The 23,317-nt window shown below is 39.9% G+C and overlaps 1 protein-coding gene across 7 annotated transcripts in view; it reads left to right on the top strand.

Moving 5' to 3' along the window:
- The window catches only part of evi5b (ecotropic viral integration site 5b), a 47,741-nt gene that overhangs the window by 21,121 nt on the left and 3,303 nt on the right, over positions 1-23,317 (top strand). For 5 of the 7 annotated variants that reach the window (XM_032571803.1, XM_032571805.1, XM_032571806.1 and 2 more), the window contains 16 exons: positions 2,339-2,563; positions 2,647-2,721; positions 2,817-2,942; positions 3,027-3,170; positions 3,934-4,023; positions 4,238-4,335; positions 4,494-4,554; positions 6,171-6,224; positions 7,125-7,157; positions 7,536-7,682; positions 10,179-10,310; positions 10,398-10,538; positions 10,968-11,126; positions 11,381-11,527; positions 11,687-11,782; positions 20,965-21,060. In XM_032571803.1, coding sequence (XP_032427694.1) covers positions 2,339-2,563; positions 2,647-2,721; positions 2,817-2,942; positions 3,027-3,170; positions 3,934-4,023; positions 4,238-4,335; positions 4,494-4,554; positions 6,171-6,224; positions 7,125-7,157; positions 7,536-7,682; positions 10,179-10,310; positions 10,398-10,538; positions 10,968-11,126; positions 11,381-11,527; positions 11,687-11,782; positions 20,965-21,060 — 1,824 coding nt within the window. The remainder of the gene's footprint in view (positions 1-2,338; positions 2,564-2,646; positions 2,722-2,816; positions 2,943-3,026; positions 3,171-3,933; positions 4,024-4,237; positions 4,336-4,493; positions 4,555-6,170; positions 6,225-7,124; positions 7,158-7,535; positions 7,683-10,178; positions 10,311-10,397; positions 10,539-10,967; positions 11,127-11,380; positions 11,528-11,686; positions 11,783-20,964; positions 21,061-23,317) is intronic. The other 2 variants (XM_032571804.1, XM_032571807.1) reach the window with 2 other exon arrangements.

Genomic DNA, 23,317 nt, shown 5'->3' with positions numbered 1-23,317 from the left:
CTTTTCAGACAAAAAAATAAACGGTATCAGTCACAATAGGAATTGACAGGTCAAGCTTTTTAAAGATTAGAAAACTGCATGGGATGCGCCTCCACCCTTACCCCAACTGTTACTGCACACTGCCTATCAGCTAGCTTAAGGAATGCTACAATACTCTCCACAGTGAAGACATATTTGGACATATCTAAAATAATAAACCAGCTAATATAAACTAGTTTGACTGTATCAGTTGAACCCAAGCAAGATATGTCAAAGGTAGTATTAGTACACCTCTAATAATATTACATTATTTTGCAATTAATTGTTACTTTTATGTTTTAAATAAAAGCAATTAGGTCAGATTGTTTTATTGTACTCTCGTAAGTTCAGGTTTTAAAATATTGATTGTATTTGAGTGCTGCTTATTATTTAGTGTGAAGAGCGGACAGAAAGCAGCTTTTGTTGAACAGTCGACATGAAGACGCCCCTTATTCCATCACAGAACAAAGCACAGATTGTCTCAAGGGGAGAGGGAACCCCCCTGCTGAACGCCGGGGTGGAGGAGGGGGGTGGACAGACCTCTGCTCCAGATGTGCCCTGGGCTCACCAGATGCACACACACACACACCCCCACACACACACACACACACACCCACTTGACCATTATGTGTTGTCATCACTGCAGAAAAGAGCAGCGCTCCCTGTCAGCACAGGAAATTGCTTCATCAACTTGTATCAGTAGTAATATACAAAAACAAATTACTTTAGAGCGCTTCATTGGAAAGATTGGGTTTGGTAGTGGATACACGGTTACTATGGGATACAGACAAAAACCTAAATCATATAAGCAAACTCTTGGCTTATTGCTGTTATGAGAAACGTCAGCTTTCTTTCTCCATTATCTTACATTAAATTACTCTCCTACAGTTCCCCTTATCTGCATTCACATGTGAAAATATGGCTCCCAAATATGCATTTAAAATGAAGATATTTAATGTATTTAAAATGAAGCTAAACTAACAACAGCTTTTACACGACTCATGGGTTTCCTGATGGAAAGATTTGAAAAGTGCACGCCTCAGCCAAATGAACCGAGTCCTCGGCTCTCTTTATTACTACAGTCAGAATAATAAACAGTGCAGCAGGGAAACGAAACCTTGTCAGGGTTCAGAGCGCCCACTGCAGGTGTGGGGTCACTTAGATTCCTCTGAAGGGAGCCGCTTCTTCAGAGAAATGGACTCGGCTCTCTTTGTTCAGAAGCAGTCCATTTATTTCAGTGAATTGTTCTATGTTTCTACATGGAATATTTGTGATTTTTAGTAATACAACAGTCGTAGTGAAAATCACAAAATAACTGCTGTAGAGCTGCAGAGATCAAACATTTGTGCCTGATTTTCAGTCAACCTTTTTTTTAAGCTTTAACCTTCACATACAGTGTATATTCACTAAGATGGGTACAACATTCAAACTTTTTTTTCTAGCACCATGGCTGAAAAAAAACCCAGGGTTTTACACACCGCTAGCGAGACTAGCTTTGCTAAAACAGCAATTCACTTTAATTCTAACGTGGCACCAACTCACAACAAATGTTATCTTGAGACACTTTATAAAAAGATTATTTCAATTCAATCATGCATAAATTATAAAATTTATCATCAAACTGTGCAATAAAGCTCAATTAATTATTCAAAGTAGTTTAAAAAAAGAGTAAAAGAAGAAAGTGAAGAAAAGTGGTAATTTTGTCGTCCAGCAGCCTAAACCTTTAACTTCATGGCTACAGGAATGGCTCAGGATTACCTTGGCCGGTCTAACAGCAATATCCATGTATATTTCAGAGCATGTAGATTCTTGCCCTTATAGTTCTGTGCTCATGTTTTCAAAGAATCCTAAGACTCCTAAATGACGACATTTTAGGCAAATTTGTAGAATTTCTGGAGTCCTAAGATTTTTATTGGAATTTTACCTCTGTAGGATAAAAAAAAAGCTATTCCCAAACTCCTTGGTCCTAAAAGAGCTCCTAATGTGACAAAATGTCCGGAGTAGTGGGGAAACCTGCCACACTCTATTCACCCTTCCTGTTGTCTGCTGAAAATGTCACTTTTACATGTTGAGTGAAACCTTAGACATGTCTCGAAGTCGTAGATCATGGAATTTCTTGTTCTTGTGCTTCCTCTGACTTTATTTTGAACATATGTGCTGATATTAAAAGTAGCTTTATGTCTTCTTCCTTCACTAGCATCGTCCACACTGATGAGTGCTTGGGATTAGTTTGTAGGTTTAGATACGGATACTTTACTGTCCAATAGCCTCAACATAAAAAAAAATCTTTTTTTTTGTTGTTGTTGTTGTCTTCCTGCAGGATCTCGTAAGAAAAGGCATTCCCCACCACTTCCGGGCAATAGTGTGGCAGCTGTTGTGTAACGCCCAGAACATGCCCATCAAAGATCAGTACTCAGAACTTCTAAAGATGACGTCGCCGTGCGAGAAGCTCATACGCAGAGACATCGCTCGCACCTATCCTGAACACGAGTTCTTCAAAGAGAAAGACAGCCTGGGCCAGGAAGTGCTCTTCAATGTCATGAAGGTACAGCTGCTTCTCACTCCAACAGCAATCTGAAACATAAAAAAACTATTCAGAGAATATCTACTGACTTTTTGGTCAATTAGGCCTATTCTCTGGTGGATCGCGAGGTTGGCTACTGTCAAGGAAGTGCGTTCATTGTGGGTTTGCTGCTCATGCAGGTAATGACGCTACTGAAAAACATATCCGTAAAATACCTTTGCAGTCAGCGAAGATTCCCGCAGGTGTTACTTCATTTAGTCTTATTTTGTTCCAGATGCCAGAGGAGGAGGCCTTCTGTGTGTTTGTGAAGCTCATGCAGGACTACAGGCTGCGCGAGCTCTTCAAGCCTAGCATGGCCGAGCTGGGACTGTGCATGTATCAGTTTGAGAGCATGATCCAGGTAGGCACTTCATCTGGAGTTACAGAGAGAGAATGCTCTGGAGAAATCTGCTGTATGGATTGAATGATTTTTGTGGATTTCCAGGAGCAGCTCCCGGAGCTGCACATGCATTTCCAGGCTCAGAGCTTCCACACCTCCATGTACGCCTCCTCCTGGTTCCTCACCATCTTCCTCACCTCCTACCCCTTACCTGTAGCCACCAGGATTTTCGATATCTTCATGTGTGAGGTTAGTTAAAAGGAGCAGCTACCCACTTTCAATAAGAAATGCTATTTATTGATGTCAGTCAGTTTACTGACTTTCTTTTATTCTTGAGAAAGTAATTTTCGCAAAACTTTTTTTGCATTAGACTTAAGACTAACGCAACTTTCAAAACAGCTTCACTGAAAAAGCATGTTAAATAAGGTTAATATGAAAAGAAAAGTAACACGTTAGTGCCACCTGCTGGACTTGCAAAGACAGTGTGTTCTGATTAAGTTCTTTTAAAACAATATTAACATCTGTATCGGTTCAGATATTGGAAAAATAATTCTAGTCTAATTCTATGCTTTGTGCTCTGAGCGACGTCATACTTCAATATTTATTTTATATTATATTTAGAATTTGCATTTTTCTTTCTGAACAGTTTGAAATGTTTGACAAAGGTAGTCAACCTATTGTTTTTTTTTTATCAGTTTCAGATTCTGTTATTTATTTTACATTGGCTGTAAAATAAATAGCTCTGACTGAACAAATGAAAGTTGTGCTGTTTTTACATGTTTGACCAATCTTGTGAATCTATTGGTGTATTTATGTGTGCTGTACTGGTACAGAGTTATGAAAAAAGAAAATAAACATTTTAAATTAATTCGGCTGTTTATCTGTATCGGATCGTATCGGCCGATGCCAAACCTCAGATATCGGTATCGGAAGTGAAATAAAGCGGATCCGTGCGTTACTGGTTCTCAGCAGACTGAGCTTCCCGCTCTGATTCCAGCTGATCTGTCCTCAGGGTTTGGAGATCGTTTTCCGTGTGGGGCTGGCCATCCTGCAGATGAACCAGGCTGAGCTGATCCAGCTCGACATGGAGGGAATGTTACAGGTATACACCGTCACTCTTTACTCAGCTGGCTCAGGTTTCATTGCAATTTGCACTTTGTTTCCTGGAAGGAAGCTCCGCCACACCCAGTTAATTGATACATGTGTCCTATGTGGATATGGCAGCTGTGGGTGGAACTCTGGGAAGTTAGACAGCAGTTTACCAAACAGCAGGTTGCACAGTTAATCTGCTTCTCTTACTTTTCTTCCCATTTCAGCACTTCCAAAAGGTCATCCCACATCAGTTTGAAAGCGGACCAGATAAGGTCATCCAGGCTGCCTATCAAGTTAAATACAATGCCAAGAAAATGAAGAAGTAAGCCCTGCTGCCTTCTTTTAAACTGAACTCATCTTTTTTTATAATCCAGTTAGATTAGAATATAAAAAGCTCTTTATTTATTTCCAAATATCCAGTGCTGTATTGTCTTAATAGACCAGTCCACTTGATAATATATTTTGTCTTTTCTTTTCCAGGTTAGAGAAGGAATACACTACAATCAAAACAAAAGAGATGGAAGAACAGGTGGAGATAAAGGTGTGTGTGTACTTTTAATGCACTGAGGAACCTCTAATCAGAAATGCATCTGAATACAGTTTTGTTTTTTCACATGCGTGACTGCTGCAGTTTTTCTCTGAACAGGCTTGTGTAAAACGTCATTGGGTAACAATCCCTGATGCTGCTGGATTTTTGTTACTTGACATCAAGTGAGACGGAGGCAGCAGTGGAGTAGAAATAAGAAATATTGCCACCTGCTGGTGTGAGTTAGCATCAGTTAAGCCCAATAGTTTTGAGCGTTGTTTGTGAAAAGTTTGCAATAAACTCACAATGATGCATTAGCACAAAAAATGCTGTAATCTTTAGGATTTTCTTGAATTTCTAGAATCAACTAGAAACTAGAGAGAGAGTAAAGAGGAGCGACAAAAGCAAATGAGTTGGATTAGCAGTGCTTGCCAACAACTGATGGTGACATCCAGGACATGTTACTGTAAAATATCACGTCTACCGACTTTACATTGAGCTGATAGTATCCTGTAACAGCCTCATGTTGTTGTTGTCACACAGCAACAATGCATTCGGTCAGAGGCCTCTTCAGATTCACAGTCAGATTGACTGCTACTGGAGATCCTGCCTCATTGAAGATGCTTGAATTCTGACATTTGATTTCCCTTTGGAATTAATCAAGTATTTTTGAATTTGAATATGGACTTGTTGTTCATATTTACTGTGTGCTCCATGTGCAGATGTCACATGCTTTCCCCTGTTTTCTCTGCTTTCCTTGTGCATGCCACAAAGCAGCCAATAGTAGTCATCCTTACTTCCAGACATCAGAAAAGTTGCATTTGTAGTCATATGGGACTTCTCCTGACACACAGATACGGGCTTCTGTTCAGCAGTTATGGAAAGCCAGTGATACCAGGACGCCAGACAGATATAATGACCAAAATAACAATCTTCCCCTGTAAAAGCATGTTATTATCGTACTGCAGAGAATAATGGAAGCAGCTGGCGAGCCTAAATTAGCCCACACAGGAATGTCAACTCGGCAAACTACGAGAAAACACTTGACTTGGAGTTTCATTTTAAAGTGTTTTTTTGTGTGTTCTATGACTTTGTATTTTTATACAAAGTCATAAATGCCTTGTTGCTGAGAGGTGCTATACAAATAAAATTTGATTGAATGATTGATTGATCGCGTGAAAAGTGTTTCCATTGCAGTTGTGCGAAATAAACCAATTTTGATACGGTCAAAATAATACCTCATCCTAGCACCAAAACTTTATATTGGAAAAGGAGTTTGTTTGTTTTTTCTTCCAAAAGTGTCAAGTTTCCATTAAGCAATTTTATTTTCAAATTATATGGTCAATGGAAACAGAGCTATTGGTCTTCTGCTTAGCAACACTGAAACATTTAGGTTGTGATGTGATAGAATTGTAATGATGGAGGGGTGTGAATAGATTTGTTAGATGCTGTATCGTCATGTCTCAAAACCAAAGATGAACATTTGTGTTTATCAGCCTTTTGGAACTACTGACATGGAAATCATGCAAGAAAATTAATTTATCCACCAAAATGTTGCTGCCACTGTTAGAAGTCAGAAGTCTGTTGCTGTGGCTAATGAGTTCATCCTTTGTGTATATTTTGTTTTTCAGAGATTACGGACAGAGAATAGGCTCCTGAAACAGAGGATAGACACACTAGAAAAAGTGAGTTCACCACAGAAACACATACTTCTCCTTTCACACCAGTTCAACTCTAATCCATGGTTTTCCCAGACGTCATGCATCCCTCCTAACAATGGAGCCATTTCTCGCACTAACTCGCCTGTCTTACACATACGGGTAGCTGCCTGCTTTTAGGGTAACTTATTGAGTTGAAAAGCGGATTTCCTGATCCATAAAATCAAGTCAGAAGACGTTGAATTTCATCTCCAGGTCACCATGGTAACGGTCTCTAAAGCGCAGTTTTTTTTCCTCACAAAAAAAAAAAGAAAAAGAAAAAAACGGTGAGCATCTCCCCGGATGTTGCTGACTGGAGACACTGCGTGTAGCAGATGTGGAATGTGAATGACGACGCTTGGTGTTGGCGAGGGCTGGAAGCACTGCATGCTGGGTAATCGGCATGCTGTCAGACTGAGTTCTGCTGCTGCACCATGCATGAGGTCTGGTGTGGATAACAGGAGCGTCTGCTGGGCTGCTGCTTCAGCACTGAGCTCCGGGCGAGGCATTTTGACTTTTTAAACTCGTAACTAACCGAAGCCTTTAAGAAAAAAAAAAAACTTGGATGAGATGTTTCTGCTCACTTAAACCAACCTGTATCTGCTTACTGTAGGTATTTGTAGCTTTCTTCCCTGTCAGCTTTAACCACGTCCAAAGCTTTTTGTTTGCAGAACCACTTATTTCCTCACTTTGTCACCAGCTTAGCTCCACTTCATTTCACCGCACCTGCAATGTTCCTTTTCTACCTGATGGTTCAGCTACTAAACAATGGAGAGAAAATGAACATTGCATTTCTTCTTTGAAGCAATCAGTTGTTCTTTTGTGTGCTTTAACTGTCCTTTGGATTGTCTCTCTCCCTCTGTCTCTGTTGATATTTCTGTTTTGTAGGAAAGTGCTTCCTTGGCAGATAGATTGATTCAGGTATATTCCTTTATTTTTCTATCCATCTCAGCCCTTCCCTTATCTTTCCCTCTTTCTGTTTTTCACTGCATGCTTACTTTAGCTAAATCCTAGACCAATCAGAATCTGATGAACTCTAATGAATAAAGAACTACATCACATGGCAACTGATAACATTGTTTATCCAGTGCATGAAACTCCACATTATGGCATGTTGGACAAAATGAAAGGATCACAGCTGAGCACAGCTAAGGGTTAATGTAAATCACAGTTGCCAGCGTTCAAACGAGCATGAAAACCCATTCCCACCTCTTGTCTGATTCGCCCACCCATTCCGCTTTTTCCGTTTCACTTCCTGTCGTGCTCATCCCACCCCTCCTCGGTTGCTTATGTCCAAAGGGACAAGTGACTCGAGCCCAAGAGGCAGAGGAGAACTACCTGGTCAAGCGGGAGCTGACCACGGTCAAACAGCAGAGCGAGGAGGCCACTGCTCAGCTGGAGCAGGCCAGGAAAACCATCAGGCAGCTTCAGCAGCAGCCACAAGCGGTAAGCAGGGGGACGGAAAAACCTCGCATGGCAGGACGCTGCGCGTAGCGTTAGAGGCGGCGTACAGCTCAGATCTGGGTGTGAGGTTTGGGTTTAAGCTTTCAGATAACTGCCTTTTTTCCTTTTTTTTTTAAAGATGAATGTGGTTTGGAAACAACTGGAGGTTCAGATAACAGAAATTTTGTCATGTCCAAAAGTCTAGAGAAGAGACCTTCATACATGTTCTGCACACACTTATTATTCATCATAAGATCTGTAAAAAACACAAATTATTTATTAGTTCACGGAGTTTATCTTCCTGATAATGTTTCTTAGTGTAACTTGTCTATTACCATAATTTCCTGACTATTGAACACACCTGAATATTCAGCTCTGGAAAAAAATGAAGAGACCACTTAAAATGATTGGTTCCTCTAATTTTACTCTTCATAGGTATATGTTTAGTAAAATGAACATTGTTCTTTTATTCTATGAACTTCTGACAACATGTCTCTGAAATTCCAAGTAAAGATTTAGTATTTATTTGCAGAAAATGAGAAATGGTCAAAATAACAAAAAAGATGCTTTCAGACCTCAAATGATACAAAGAAAACAAGTTCATATTCATTTAGAAACAACAATACTAATGTTTTAACTCAGGAAGAGTTCAGCAATCAATATTTGGCGGAATAACTAGGAGGTACGCCATACCCACTGACTTTGGGGAAAAAAGCACATGTGTATAGGCTGGTACAAAGGAGTATTAGAGCCAGGCTAAGAAAAAAATCAAATAAATCTACAAGAAAAAAAGTCCTAATAATATCAGATTGAAGTCACACGACAAAAAAGTCATATCACGAGAATAAAGTTGTAACTATACAAGAAAAAAACCTTAATATTAGGATAATGAAGAAGTAATTGTATAATAACTAACACAAAAATAACAAAAAATCAAATCAGAAATGTTGAGCATCTTGTTAAGTTATAATGTAGTATTGTACAAATAGGAAATACTTTATCTTTTAACACATCAGATTCAAATGATTTCCAGTAGCAGGACTTTGGAATGAGTGTTTATTTTTAAGAATGAATCACAGACTTCACAACTTGTCACATCTTGATAACTATCAAAGCTTTGCTCTCAGTAAAATGACTTTTTTTTTGGTAACTTTACGACTTTCTTCTGGTAAGACTGCGTCTTCATTCTACTAACAATATGACGTTGTTCTCACAATTTAAAAAAAATAAAAATCTTTTTGTCTGTCTTAAGGTCGCAGATGTAACATGAGATATTTAACTTTTGATAAAATATATACCGGTAAATTCTTATTCAGTACCACGGCTGCTTAAGAAGAAGAATACAGTAACCTACCAAGAAAAGTCATGAGGAAAATTTGTTCTTGAACTTGTGTTGTCCTGCATCATAACAGCAATCCAATTTTTCAAAACCATAACTTGGCGGCTTTTAGAAATGACAGTAAACCTAGTCGCTTAACACTCATTCAGAAACTTTGATTCGGCTGCTTGAGTTGCCTCTTTACCCCCTAAAAAACATTTTTAACCAAATTTAGCATATAATACTGAATAAAAGTATTCAAACCTTTTCACAATTTTGTCACATTACAACTTTAATAGATGTTGGGGAGGATTTTATATGGCACGCCAAGACAAAATGACCTAAGCAAAATACATGGTTTTCTTCCATTCTTTCTTTCTTTTGCATATAAAAATCTTAAAAGTGTGGTGTGCATTTGTATTTAATCTGATATCCCTAAATAGAATTCAATGTAGTCAATTGCCTTCATAATTTGCCTAACTAGTAAGCAGAGTCCTCCTGTGGGTCATTTCTTTTTAATATAAACCCACTGAGAAACATGGTGATGGTGGCATTATGCTATGGGATCCTTTTTTCCCCCAGTAGAATACAATTTGGTCAAAGTATGGACTCAGTTGATTTTTATTTGTAAAATAGTTTAAATCACTGCAAACGTTGAAGTCTTGGGTTGGTCTGCCTCAGAAAATCCCCCCACAGGGTTTAGCTCTTCTCACGATGCTCATTGGTTCCAGATAACGACCTGTTTTGCAATGCAGAAAGCCTTGCAAAAATGGTTACACACAGGTCTACACACATCTGTCACCGTTTACGGTGTGTGTTCATGAATGTGTAAGCAGCTGTGTGTGTAGCTGGGTGATTTCACACGTAGCCCCTCCCTCTCAGATTCCTCTCTGTGCATATCTGGTGGGCTAACTTTGTTAATTATTCATGTTTGGATTCCACATGGTAATGTGACGCGCTACACTGTTTTACATAATTTGCTGCCTTGTTTAACAATGAATGGACATGAATTAATGATGTGATGTGAGAGGAGAAACACTGAAGAGGCCTTGAGAGTATGGAGATGGATATTACTGACTGTTCAGTAGACTGTTTCTTTTTGGGGGCAGTGAATGATGATGTTTCATGTGTGAGCATGAATGTCCCTGTGCGTTCTGACTGTCATTCTGTGTCGGTTGCAGAAGGGACCGCCTCGGTTTTCAGAGGAGTCCGTCCTGCAGCTGGAGAAGGAGCTGGTCCAGGCCCGGCTGAAGGAGGCCGAGTCCCAGTGTGCGCTCAAAGAAATGCAAGACAAGATCCTCGATATGGAGAAGGTCAGCTGCTGCAGGTGCACACAAACTTATTTATTACACGGCTCACAAACCCTAGTTTCATCTGTATGTTGAACAACCTTTCTGCAGAGGAACTCGTCACTACCAGATGACACTAACGTGGCGCGACTCCAAGAGGAGCTGATCGGGGTGAAGCTGAGGGAAGCAGAGGCTCTGACTGGACTGAAGGAGCTGAGACAGCAAGTCAGAGACCTGGAAGAACACTGGCAGGTGAGCAGCAGGATAGCTGGGCATAAATCACACCGAGACTTTACAATGTCCAAAATTCAAAAAGCTGCAAATTTATCAAGTGAGTGATTGATGGATGGAAATGTAAGCTATGTTCCACAGGCAAATGTGCTTAGTTTAAGGAAGGGTTCCTGTGCACTCTGGGACAGTCTGAGATTGAACACCTTTCCAGGTCTGGATAATTATGATGTTGTTTGGGAAAAAAAAAAATTCCCAGATGTTATTCCCAACACCACCCACTTTCCAGCCGCTTTTTGCCTCCCACTTTCCTACTCTTATTTCCTGTTTAAAGTATGTGGACAGAAATGAACAAAGAACTCCGGAAGCATAGGTCTGGAGGAGTAGTTCATTTTGTGTAGGAACCCTGCCTTGGTGTTGCTGAAAGAGTCTGATTGTGAGCCGTCTCCTCAGCGCCACCTGGCACGCACCGCGAGTCGCTGGAAGGACAGCCCCAAGAAGAACACGCTGAGTGAGCTGCAGGACGAGCTGATGAGCGTGAGGCTGAGAGAAGCCGAGGTCCAGGCAGAGCTGAGAGAAACTCGACAGAGGCTGCTGGAGATGGAGACTCAGGTCAGCGCTCACATTGTTCTGTAATCAAGCTTTTTATCTTTCTTTTCTACTCTTTTTTTCATATAATCTAAGCTAAGTGTAATAACTAAAAGCAACCGTGTTACAGGACATTTTCAAAAGCCACAGGTTGTAATGCTATACTTTCGCCTTAAGAGGGCAGCAGCTTTCTACTTCACCTGCATTTTTGCCTGTTTGATCCAAAACCACAGGCCGTACATTTATCTATAAAAAACTTTTTCCTGCTGCTTCTCCAGAATCAGATTCACAGCAATCAGCTGCGACGGGCCGAACAGGAGAGCCGCTGTCTGCAGGAGCGCGTGCAGACGCTGACCACCCAGAACAAGGATCTGCATGTGCAGCTACAAGAGATCAAGCGGAGGCAAGCTGAGATTGAATGCAAGGTACAAAGAGCCTGCTGTAGCGTTTTAGCACCACCTCTGCAGGGACGAGCCACCACAGCTCAGTTGTGGTGCAAGCTGTGAATTTCAACTTGTGAACTTGGTCAAAAAAGGAGTGTTTAAACTGAAGAGCTGATGTCTTTTTTTCATTTTTTTTTGCAGAGTAAGGAAGAAGTAATGGCTGTGAGGTTGAGAGAAGCTGACAACATCGCTGCCATGGCAGAGCTCCAGCAACAGATCTCTGAGCTGGAGATTCAGGTAAAGTCCCAGCTCTGCAGCAAGCATTGGATTTCCTCAACTCCCTCACAAGCCACATCACACATATCTCATCATTCTCAGCCACAGAGGGAAATTTCTCTCATCGTGAAATATATGGGCGTCAAAGCAAATTTGTAGTTTATTTTAATTCAAAAGAGGAAGTGAAGTAAGCACGTAGCTATTTCTTAATATGACAGATATTTGATGCTGTGGTTTTTTTACTTATTCTTTGATTTGAAATACACAAAGATCTGATTGGGGTGGGAGAGGGAGTTAAAAGTGTTAGAATTTTATATTCGTCTGGAAATTTTTACCTGATCTGGCGTTTGTTCTTTGTTACCATAGATACACAGTTAACACATCGTCTGATAAGCTTTCACCTAGTTTCAGCCGAAACACGTCCAGGGGACACTTTACCAACTAATGGGTCCCACACAGAGTGTCACAAAAGTTTTCACACTCCTTGAAGGTTTTTCAGTTTGAGTCACGAAGTAACCACAAAGCTTCAATGTAGTTTATATGAAATTTCTTTGACACACTAAAATAAATTAGCATCTGATTGGATAGTGGAAAGAACAGATTCATGGCTTCATAAATATTTTACAATAAAGATCTGAAAAACGGACGATATATTGGCACCAACTTCGGTATCGTCATTTTTTAACCTCGGTCCCATTAAAAAAAAAACTGGGCAAATATTAACAACGGATATTTATTTCCATCTTGCTGCTGTTTGTTTCTGGAGGGACGGTGGAGCATGTTTGGTCATGTGACTGATGGTGGCGCAGCAAAGGATTGTGGGGAATTTAACTGAAGCAGAGAAGCAGTGGTGAAGTCATTGTGGTCTGTTTTCCCCCCAAGATGTCGAGAGAATAGTCAAATATCACATATATAATATCAGTTAATATAAGTTTTCAGCCATAACAGCAGCATTCATATTAGAGATTCACCAATCTGATATTATCTGTATCAGTACCAATATTGAAAGGTATCAGTGACAGCAATTTAGAGCATAACAGCCAATGTAAAGTAAATTATAAAGAAACTTAAACTGATAAAAACAGTAGTTTGACTACATTGGTTAACCATGTAAAAATAAACTGCAGCAAACCTTCTTTTCAAATGGTTCAGAACGTGTAATAAGGAACTCTAAAATAAAATTAAATAGGAAAAATAAATAATAAAGCATGATGGTGCTCAGAGCACAAAGTATAGAATTAAACTGAATAGATCTGACCTTATGGATCAGACACACTGACTGAATAGATTCAACTTATGTTGTTTTTCCATGCTTCGCTAAGATTCTGAATCCATTGGTGTGTATATACATATATAAATATATATGTATATATATATATATATGTATATATGTGCTGGTGCAAAGTTATCAAATAAATTTGTTAGTCAGAACATTTATGTCTGTGTTTAAAAAAGGAAACATTTTAATTTGATTCAGCTGTTTGGTATCGGCCGATACTAAACCTCAGATATCTGTATCGGAAGTGAAAAGAGTGGATCAGCTCATCCCTAATTAATATAGGATATTGATACGAGCTCAGATTTTCATATCGGCGTATCCTTCGGTTTCTCTCACATAAAATCCTAATAAAACAGATTGAAGTTTGATTATAACATGTCAAAATGTTAGTTTATAAAGGGCGTGCATAGATATGTCCCAAAACGTATTTTTACACTATTCTTTTACTGGGTAAGGGTTAGGGTTAAAACTCTATCATTCTCAAGATAAAACTATATTTAACTGAAGTGAACACACTTAAAACTGTGTCCTTTATAAACAAATGTCAAAAGGCAGGTGAGAAGGACCCAGTATTTATCCCCAAACATGTGTGAGATGCTACATAACAACAAGACTGACCATAACAAACACGTCAACACACATCTGTTGTGACCACCACTCCGTCCAGAAGCCATGAACAGAAATACAGGGATCTAAAGTTCAAATCTAATTAAGCTTCAACGTGTTTGCGGACTCAGCATTTTACAACCCACAGCGATTTTGTTGCGTTACGTTTGTGGAGCGTGGCAGCAAATTATGTGTAAACAAGTTGTAGTGAGAGGAAGTTGGTTATTTTCTGTGTTCTTAAAATGCACTGGGCTGTGTGTATTTCTGTCGCAGCTTTCTGCTCTGACTTCTCCACCGTCAGGCCTTCAAAGGCTCACCTCTATAGAGCATCCTCACGAGTCTTGCAGCATTACATCTGCACGGGTTCACTTCAACAGTTTGATTCAAACTCTTATAGTTTGTGATTTTCTGTAATGTTCGGTGTGCATTTTAGGCGACATGGCCTCACTGGGAGTTCTTTGCAAACAGAAAGGATACATAATATTTTTCCCCAAGTTCACCAGAAGGTTCTTTTTGGTTAGTCACAAATGAGTAAGCGTCTGTCGCTGCTTTTCTTGGCATTTAGCCCACATGTAGCCTCCTTGTGTGCTTGAAATTATGAAGGATTTTAGTAATTTGACAACTTGCTAAACTTGTTGAGTCAACATTTTTTATCAATGGAAATGATCTCTGTTGAGAAACAGTAGATGTAATTCCAGAAGACGTGGTGCTTTTCTTCCAGTTAGTATTGATCACAGGCATGTTTGTGACCTTAGTTAGCATTAGGTAGCACTGTTTTCTGGTAGAAAATAAATCCAAAGACCTAATAATCCAACTACTGTTGCTGCATACTGTCGACCAGCTGGCTGAAAGAACACAATTTCCTGACTTAAAAGTAAAAGTCAACCACTACAGGATTTTCTGCTGCTGGCCGATTGCCTGAATATAAGGCTGATGCTGTTTCATATTTTCACCTGTACACTGGGTGCATAAGTACATTTTTGTCAGTTTAAATATTTCTAATAATGTCTTTGACATAAAATTACACACCACATATTCCTAACAATACATGTAATCCACAGTTGCAAAGAAATTAAAGCAAATTACTTTACAAATGAAGTTATTGGTAAATATAAAAAAGGCATAAGAAATAAGTATGAAACACTATGGAATTAATTTAATAATAATAAAGAAAGCCATTTGTCACATGCCCTGCTCAGGTGTTTCCATATAAACCGCCTACAAATATGGAGGATTTCTTTTTCTTTTTTTTTTGCGCACTCTGACCTTTAGTTCTTTCCATTCATTTTCAGTTGGATAAAAACCAGGTGAGAGCTGAGTTTTACTTTCTTTCTCTTGAATCAGTCAAGAGTTTCCTCGTGTGTTTGGAAAACGCACATTCACTTTGTCTTCAGAGTGTTATCAAGAACATTTCTCCATCCGTCGGTCAGCCCACACGATGACTTTCCTACCTGGAAACTTCAGTCCGGTCCTGCTGTTTGTGCAGAACCATTCTTTCTCCAAACATGGTGCGTCTTCATTGACATCCAAAGAGTTCAGCTCTGGCTTAATCACACCATAGCATGTTCTCCCAGTGTTCAAAGTTATTCAGTAATTTTTTATAAAAACACTTCATCAGACTTTTCCTTCAACAGTGGAGTCTTGCGCAGTAAATGTGCTTAGAGCTTTGTTTGTTTTTTTTTTGTAGAAAAAAAAAATATTCTACCTTCCTTTTTCAGGTTTTTGTGAAAATCTCTCTGTGGCCTTTGGCACTTGAACAACTTTTCTCATTATTTTACTGACTCCTGCTTCCTGTGAAAGTTCTGGTGGTATTCATATGCAACCAGTGATTTGGGCTTCGGCTCAGATTTCCAACAAAATGCCTTTTTGCAATGGAAGAGCTCAGACCGGCCTGGGTCCAAACCCGGGTTCACCCTCTTAGCATCAGCTCTTATGACCCAGTTTGGAGGTAAATTTTTAAAAAAGTAACTATATTTATAGAAATTTCTGTTTATGAGAGGAGAAACGAAGAATTAAAATGCTAAATAAATATGAGTGAGTTACACTGTTCTAGAATGAATCCTATGTATTCTGCTATCTGAATGCAACATCTGCAATATATTGAGTTATGTATTTGGGATCAGCAGTACACAATACTTTTTTTAAAGTTGCAAGTCCTTTCACACAGTTGGAGTCTAGTACTTCCTTTTAGTTGACATAAAGTGTGCCGGACGAATGTGAAGAATGTGAGATAGATGTGCAATTGGTCCTGAGAAGATAGCTTCATGTTTTTTCAGAAAATCAATATTTAAATGAAAATGATCTCTTGAGTGCTTCCACATATCTGAACCTTTTGGCTTCCCTTATAGCTGATAAATATTCAGCTTTTGAACTCAACTCTTTGGTTATGCGGTTTATCAAACCTTTCTGAATAACCATGTCTGAATGTAAGTAACTTTTAAGTGGCGGCTCCCTTTTCTTCATGAGCTTTCACTTTTAGTGCAATTTTCTCGTACTAGAGCGTTTTTCTCACTTTTTTAAGAGATTAATCTATTGATGGAGGTATTTAAGATTGCTTCAGTTTGTTTTATTTACTTCCCATCTTTTGTAAAAGTTTGCAGTGTGGCAGTCAGTGGTAGCTTTGGAGTGTGTTGTGTTGCAGACATGAGTCTAGTTTTGGTTTCAGTTCTGTTCTTTGTGACCACATTAACTTCATCCGATCACCTTCCTTTCTTCTAAATTGTTGCTCCAGTTTGCTCTTTGAGAAGCGTGAAGCTTCTGATAAGTTGTTTTTCTGAAAGCCTGTTACGTCATCGCAGCACTGAGGAGAACTGCAGCAGCACTGCTGCTAGATAATTCTTCCTGTTTCTACATGGCAACATGTGCTGGTCATGTTTTTGTGGAAATTGTGTTGAAATGTTTTTGGTGACGTTTTCCTATTATCTATAGGCACGCTTTAATGAATTATGTTTGTAGTTGGAGTCATTTCATTGCTTATTCATAAATATTTCAATTCTCAAGGTCATCAAACAGCTTTTAATGAAATGCTGAACCAGCCTGACCCAGTGTGACCCCAAAACAAAAACCTGGTTTTGCCAACTTTAACGTCAATGTTTACATTATCTATCAATGAGTCTTTTACAAAGCTATGAAAAGGCTGAGGCCCTTTTCTGTGTAGAAATGTTTCAATACAGCCAAATTAGAGGATTTTCAAATATTAATGGCCTATTTAAGGCAAATTTCATTCATTTTATTCATATTAAAGTTTGGACTTTTTACTTTAGCCATTCAGAATCAGATTTGTTTGTGCTTCAGATCCCTGCCTTGTTGCACACCCCAAGTGTTCATTAGCTTAAGGTCATACATAACCTGATGGTCAGACTTTATCTTGGAGGATTTTTTCTGCTACAGTGCAGCAAATAAACCCGGTCCATCACACAACCACCACCGTGTTAAACTGTAGTGAGGGTGATCTTTATCCAACTTTATGTTGTCAGTCAGGTTTATTCATAGCACAATTTTAGCAACAAGACAGTTCAAAGTGCTTCACATGATAAAAACACAACATACCTGTTTAAGAAACGGTATACATTTTGTCAAATGTCATCATCAAAATCAATAATCAAATGTACATAAACTATTTTGATCAATGTTTCGGTTGTTTTTAATCAAAGTCAACTCTAAACAGGTGTGGTTTTAGCCTTGATTTAAAGGAACTCAGTGTTTCAGCTGTTTTGCAGTTTTCTGGAAGTGTGTTCCAGATTAGTGGAGCATAAAAACAGAATGCTGCTTCTCCATGTTTGGTTCTGGTTTCGGGGATGCAGAGCAAACCAGAAAAAGGCCTGTATGTCAGGCAGTGTCTCAGTAATTTCTTCATTTTAGATGTGAGACAGTAATGGCATTTAGATGTGACTTTACATCAAAATGTGAGTTTCAGGAAATGTGATTGATCACAATTAATTCCTGATCTTATTAGGCAGGCAATTGGTAGCCTCCCCCCACCCCCCCTCTTGTTTTTTGGCTCAGGCAGCCTTTATTTAATATTAGTTGGACAGGAAAGTGGGAAATGAGAGAGAGGGAAGACATGCAGCAACGGTCACCAGGCCAGGAATCGATTCTGCGACGGCCGCATCGAGGACTAAGGCCTCCTTATATGGGTCATGCTCTACCCCCTGCGCTGCCACAGCACCTTAGCTTTTCTTAAAATAAATCTTATAAATAAATACATTTGAATGAGTCCTCTTTTTAAAACCGCATTTTGCATTCACTTCGATTATTTTTGTGTACTCTTGAAATTGTTTGGCAAAAACTGTGACTGAAGCAAAAACAGAAGGTTGCAGACAGTTTTTCACGTCTTTGAAAAGTTCTTTTACAAATGGTTGGTCCACCAATCGTTTGAGCCTTTCAGCTAGCGCTACCTAGCATTTATTTCAGGCTATCTTTCCGGCTAGAGGCTAGAGTTAGTGGTACTTTTTAAAATACCTATTGAGTTTCACACCACTTTGATTATGTGATAAGATGAAAACAACTGACGAAGAAGAGCTTTTTTTAAAAAAAAAAAAAAAAATCCAGGTGTGCATGCATGCTTGTGCTTAGCTGTTTTTATATTTTAAGCTAGAAATACAAGCTATTTATAAGTGTGACTTTGACAAAAGAAAGCCTCCCCCTCATCTTCTCCTCAGGCGAACACACAATCACACTGTGTGGTCTGAGGTTTGGTTACTAAGTGATGGAGCACAAACACCCAACACAGAAAACTCACTCCCGCCCTCATACTTTGCAGAATCTACGTAATGAACTCTTAGCGGAGTGTGTCAATAACACGAACAAGCCTTTTAACTTTATTTACACCTCGGTCCTTCTCTATTTTATAAACAGAAACTAGAAATCAGATGATACTTGTTGGTTTAGTGTTTTTTTTCCCCTCTGTACTCAGCAGGGATTTAAATCAGTGTGGCACTTTTGGCTTTTTGGTCTGTGGTTTGGTTACCTGCTCTTTAAGTTGTGGGGAGCGATAATGGTTTTAATCTAAAGGGAATTGAGACAAAAAAAAAAAAGAAGTTTGCTTCCTTATCAGGAAAGGTTTTGCTCATTGGTGACGGTTCGGTTTTCACGTGAAGGGTTATGATCAGAGGGAGGGTTTGTTCAGTCCAAACGGTCCTGCAGGAACAACTCCAAACAGACAGAGATGGTGGATGGTGGTCAATGAAACTTGGATGCCTGATTTCAGTTTAAAGTCGAACAACCTCCTTCTCTCCGTCAGCCATGGCCTCTGCACGCCACAAGCCTCACTGTCTTCTGGTCTGATAGGAAGTGGTTTCTCATCTTGAAGCAGAGGCTCTACCAAAGGTGGCATGCATGGTTTATTTTGAGGTTTCTATGACATGCTCAGAGATTTGTGCAGCAATGTCTTAAGATGTTTTGCTGATGCGCCGAATGCATCTGCACCGATCCTGCAGCTATTATTGTTCTAAGTTGGACTGCGGATCGAGGACGGAAAGTTCACTCTCAGCTAAACAAAAACAGCGATGCATTTCAGCCCCACACACTGCGCAGTTTCACACATTCCCTCTAAAATGTTTTTGTGCACATTCAGAATAACCTAAACACCCGTCGTCCACAGCGAGCTGATAGGAAACGCCCGAATGAAATTAGACGGGATTTCAGAAGAAATTCTAAGTTGTGATTTAGTTATTTGGTAGATATTTCTGTCTTCACGCAGGATGTGATGTTGACAGGATGTTTAGTTCAGTCCAGGGCTGCAAGCCAGCCGAAACGAAGTTCATTTCAGAAGCGACGTGGCGCACGGTTTATGCTGGAGTCTTGAAATGGGAGGACGGGAGGAGAGTGTTTTTGGAGACGCCCGGCCTCGGCCCCACACCTGCTGATGCACACAGCTGAACAGGAGGAAGTCTCATTAACCGCCTGCCGTTTTTGTTGCAGTGTTTTGGAGCCACTAAACCTCAAAAACAACTGAATCTTGGAACAAAACTCACTTGTTTAGACAAAAGAGAGCCTACTGGGACCTGCAGACCTGAGCACTAAGTCACCACAGGAGCAGAGAATCCTGTCTGTATTTCGGGGTGTTGGCCGGCCTCAGCGCCCCAGCTCTCTTTAATATTTTAACTCAGAGCTGCTACAAGAGATCTTTCCTACCAACAGCCATCACTATCTACAATAACTGTTAGAAGAATTTGAATTACTATGAGTTGCAACAAAATTTAATTTCCCTTGGGATCAATAAAGTATTTTTGAATTTGAATTTGCTTTCAAACTAAAAGTGCACTGAATGTTGAGGTTTGAAGCGGATTGGCCCCCGTTGGCTGCAGGTGTCTTAGTGAGGAAGGTAAACATCACATGCTCTGTTTAACCGTCGGGGCCGACACTCGGCCTCATCCCCAGGGCCTCGGGAGGAAATCAAGCTCAAATGGCAGCGTTTACCGTTTTCCCCCAGACATCTGTGACTTTGGTTACCCTCCACACAAGCCTGCACTTCTTTATTCCTCAGAATGTTAGTCAAGCATGCAGAATTAAACCTGTCGCAATCAGAGATTAAGCAATTAACTGCATGATAAATTCAAGTCGGCTCAATCATTTCCATTCTGATGATTGATATTTTTTGAATGGGCACTTTTGTTTGGTTTTAGTTTTGTGTGCTTTTAATTTCATCTCTATTTATTGTTTTAGGTGGTTGAGTTTTAATGTGTCTTCCAGTTCCAGTTTTAAGTCGCTGTGGGCGATATGGACTTATAGTCTTATCACAATATTTTGTGGTACTACTGTGATAATGGTAGCAGTGACAATATGAACTATTTCTTATTTTTCATGTAGCTCTCTGCCTGTGACTGTATGACAGCAGTCAACCCCACAAACACAAATACTACATTTGAAAAACATCCATTTATAATACACTTCTTTAGGACACCAGTCACATTTATGTGATTTGTATCACTAAACTGAACACAGTAACTGCACTTAATCATGTTTTCACATTTATTCATATACTCCTTCAACAAACAATGTTCGTCCTTGAGAGGGCAAACTTAAGTTTTAATGGATGTTTTTCAGATGCAGTATTTGTGTTAGTGGAGTTGACTGCAGTATCACACATTATTATCCTGTTATCAACTGGAAAATGGTCACAAAACGACAATATTATCGTTTACCGATGAGACAATTTATTGTCCAGCAACTTGTGTTATCATCACAGGCTGATGTAGAATCTCCCTCTGTGCCAGTCAGGCCCTGTGCAGAGACTCTTCATTTCTTCAAGTGGTTGTTTTTACCCAGAATACTTCACTTTGATCTGTCGTTAGTGTAACATCTCCTCTTGCAACAGAAAGAAGAAGGGAAGGTCCAAGGGCAGCTGAACCACACGGACTCCAGCCAGTACATCAGAGACCTCAAAGACCAGATATCTGAGCTGAAACAAGAGGTAAGGCTGCTTCTCACAAGCACCACATGCAGCCCTCATCAAGTGGTTTTTAGCTAGGCTGTGTTCATGGTTGGGGTTAATGATCAGGTGGGGTGTTGATGCCAGCCCTTTGATGTAGCACTTCACGTTTCTTTCCATTTTTCTGTGAGCTGGTTTACAGATTAGTAGAAGTGTTAACAACACCCAGAGACTTCCTGTGCGGGATCCGCACTGCGCACCTCTGACAGACACAGACCTGCCCCGCAAGTTTCCACGTTCACTCTGAAGCACTAGAACGAACGCAGCACTTACCAGAATGTTAAGGTTCTGATGCTCATTTATAATGCCTTGCAAAAGTATTCATACCTCTGGACCTTATTCACATTTGCCCTGAAGTGTGTTACTGAGATGTTTGTGACAGACGCAGTAAAAACGGTGCATTATTCTGAATTGGAATTAAAAACAACATATAAAATACTCCAAATTCAGCCCCTTTAGTGAGAATGTTTGAGAAGCGTCTTTCTATTGACAGTGGAAGGTTTGAGGCACGTCAAAAGCCATGTCTGCCTGTATTTTCAGATGTTAATTTGGGAAAGATTTCATGTTTAGACCAGTCAGCTGTAGCTGTCATGCCAGGCCGCTTGATGGTGCTGTGATTGTAGCATATTGTTGAAATGTGCATGTATTTTTCATGCTTAGCTTCCACCTCATTTAGGAAACATGAATATGTTTCTGGCTCAGCCCAGTGCTCACGTAACACACATGTATATTTTCCTTGTCAGAAATTGTGTTAAAGCTGCAGTAAACAACTTTTACAAAAATATGTTTATCACATATTTGTTCAAACTGCCAGAGAGAGATGAGAGACAGATGATCTGAAAAGATCGACTTCCTCTCAGAGCTACTATTGCTGTCTGTAGAAATCAAAAACAACCAATCAGAGCCAGAGGGTCTCAGCGCTGTCAGTCATGCTTGTTATCACGCTGCTAAAAGTGCTAATGGCAGAGAAACATCTCAATGTTCCAGGAAACTGTTTATCTGCCGTCATCAGTGACCATGGTAACTAGCCTTAGCATTTATGGCAGGCTGTGCTGACAAGGAGAACCTGTAGAGTAACAGAGAGCAAGGGCAGGGTGTGTATACACGAGGGTGATCGACAGCAGGAACATAGGGAAAAGGGAGAGGAGCTTGATTTTTTTTATTTTTTATATAATGTTATGTGTCTCATACCATATTGTCACAATAGTGACAGTTTCAAGAAATATGTAAAAAACATATTTTTATAACAGTTCAGCTTTTCAAACTGAGCACGTTAAGTAGCTCTAACAACAGTACCAACGTTATCCAACGTTATCCAACGTTATCCAACGTTGTGTTTTTCTACCGGTGGAACACATCACATCCTGCCTCCTGCGACGTTTTGGGACCTGGCTTCAAAACGTGCCGGTGTGGCAGATCCCGATCGCTGTAGGCGTGGAAACGATCAGCTGGATTTCTCTGATATCCGTCTCCGTGGAAACGGGGCCTAACTCCACTCTAAACCCTGTCAATATTTTGCCACTGTCTTCTTTACAGAGCAGCTCAAGTTCAGTCATATCACCTAGAGAACATCTGTCAACATTCATTTTCAAGTCTTCCCACTTATCCTCAATTGGCTTCGGGTCTGTCCTTGGACTAGGCCGTTCAAACTTGTATTGTAGATCTCAACAACTTCTCCGGAAGACTTGGCTGCTTCTCTGATTAATGTCATTAATCAGCCATGTTTTGGTTAGATATTTATGAATGAGGTGGTTTTTCTGAAGGCAGATGATTTTATTTACTGGTTCAGATTATTATTCTTGAAACTTTTTTGACAACCATGCAGCCGTCATGAACTGCTGTATCCAAGGCATTATGTTAAATCTCTGTGAAACGCACTGAGGTTTGTGGCTGCAGCACTCAACAAAAGTGAAAAGTTGTAGACGTTATAACCATGAATTGTAAATTTGCATAAGACGTCACTGCTGATGAATTCATCTTCCATGTGAAAAAGTGAAAATGCTTTCTTTTCTCCTCAGTCCATCTGCAGTCTGTGTGTATTCTCTGCTCAGTCTAGTGTTTCTTCTAGACTGAGGTGACTGAGCTGAGAAAAGCGAGTCATTTCCCCTCCCACCCTCGTCTTGCTTTCCTAGCAGCGACCTACTAGGAATCCCGTCAACTTTCACATCTGCGTTGAACAAATCTGAAAGTACATCGTGTCAGAAACAAGCCCCACTACCTTCCTCCCCTCTCTTTCTTT

Source organism: Xiphophorus hellerii, chromosome 9 (genome assembly GCF_003331165.1).
Source record: "Xiphophorus hellerii strain 12219 chromosome 9, Xiphophorus_hellerii-4.1, whole genome shotgun sequence".
Classification (NCBI taxonomy): Eukaryota; Metazoa; Chordata; class Actinopteri; order Cyprinodontiformes; family Poeciliidae; genus Xiphophorus; species Xiphophorus hellerii.
This window is presented reverse-complemented; position numbering and strand designations above follow the sequence as displayed.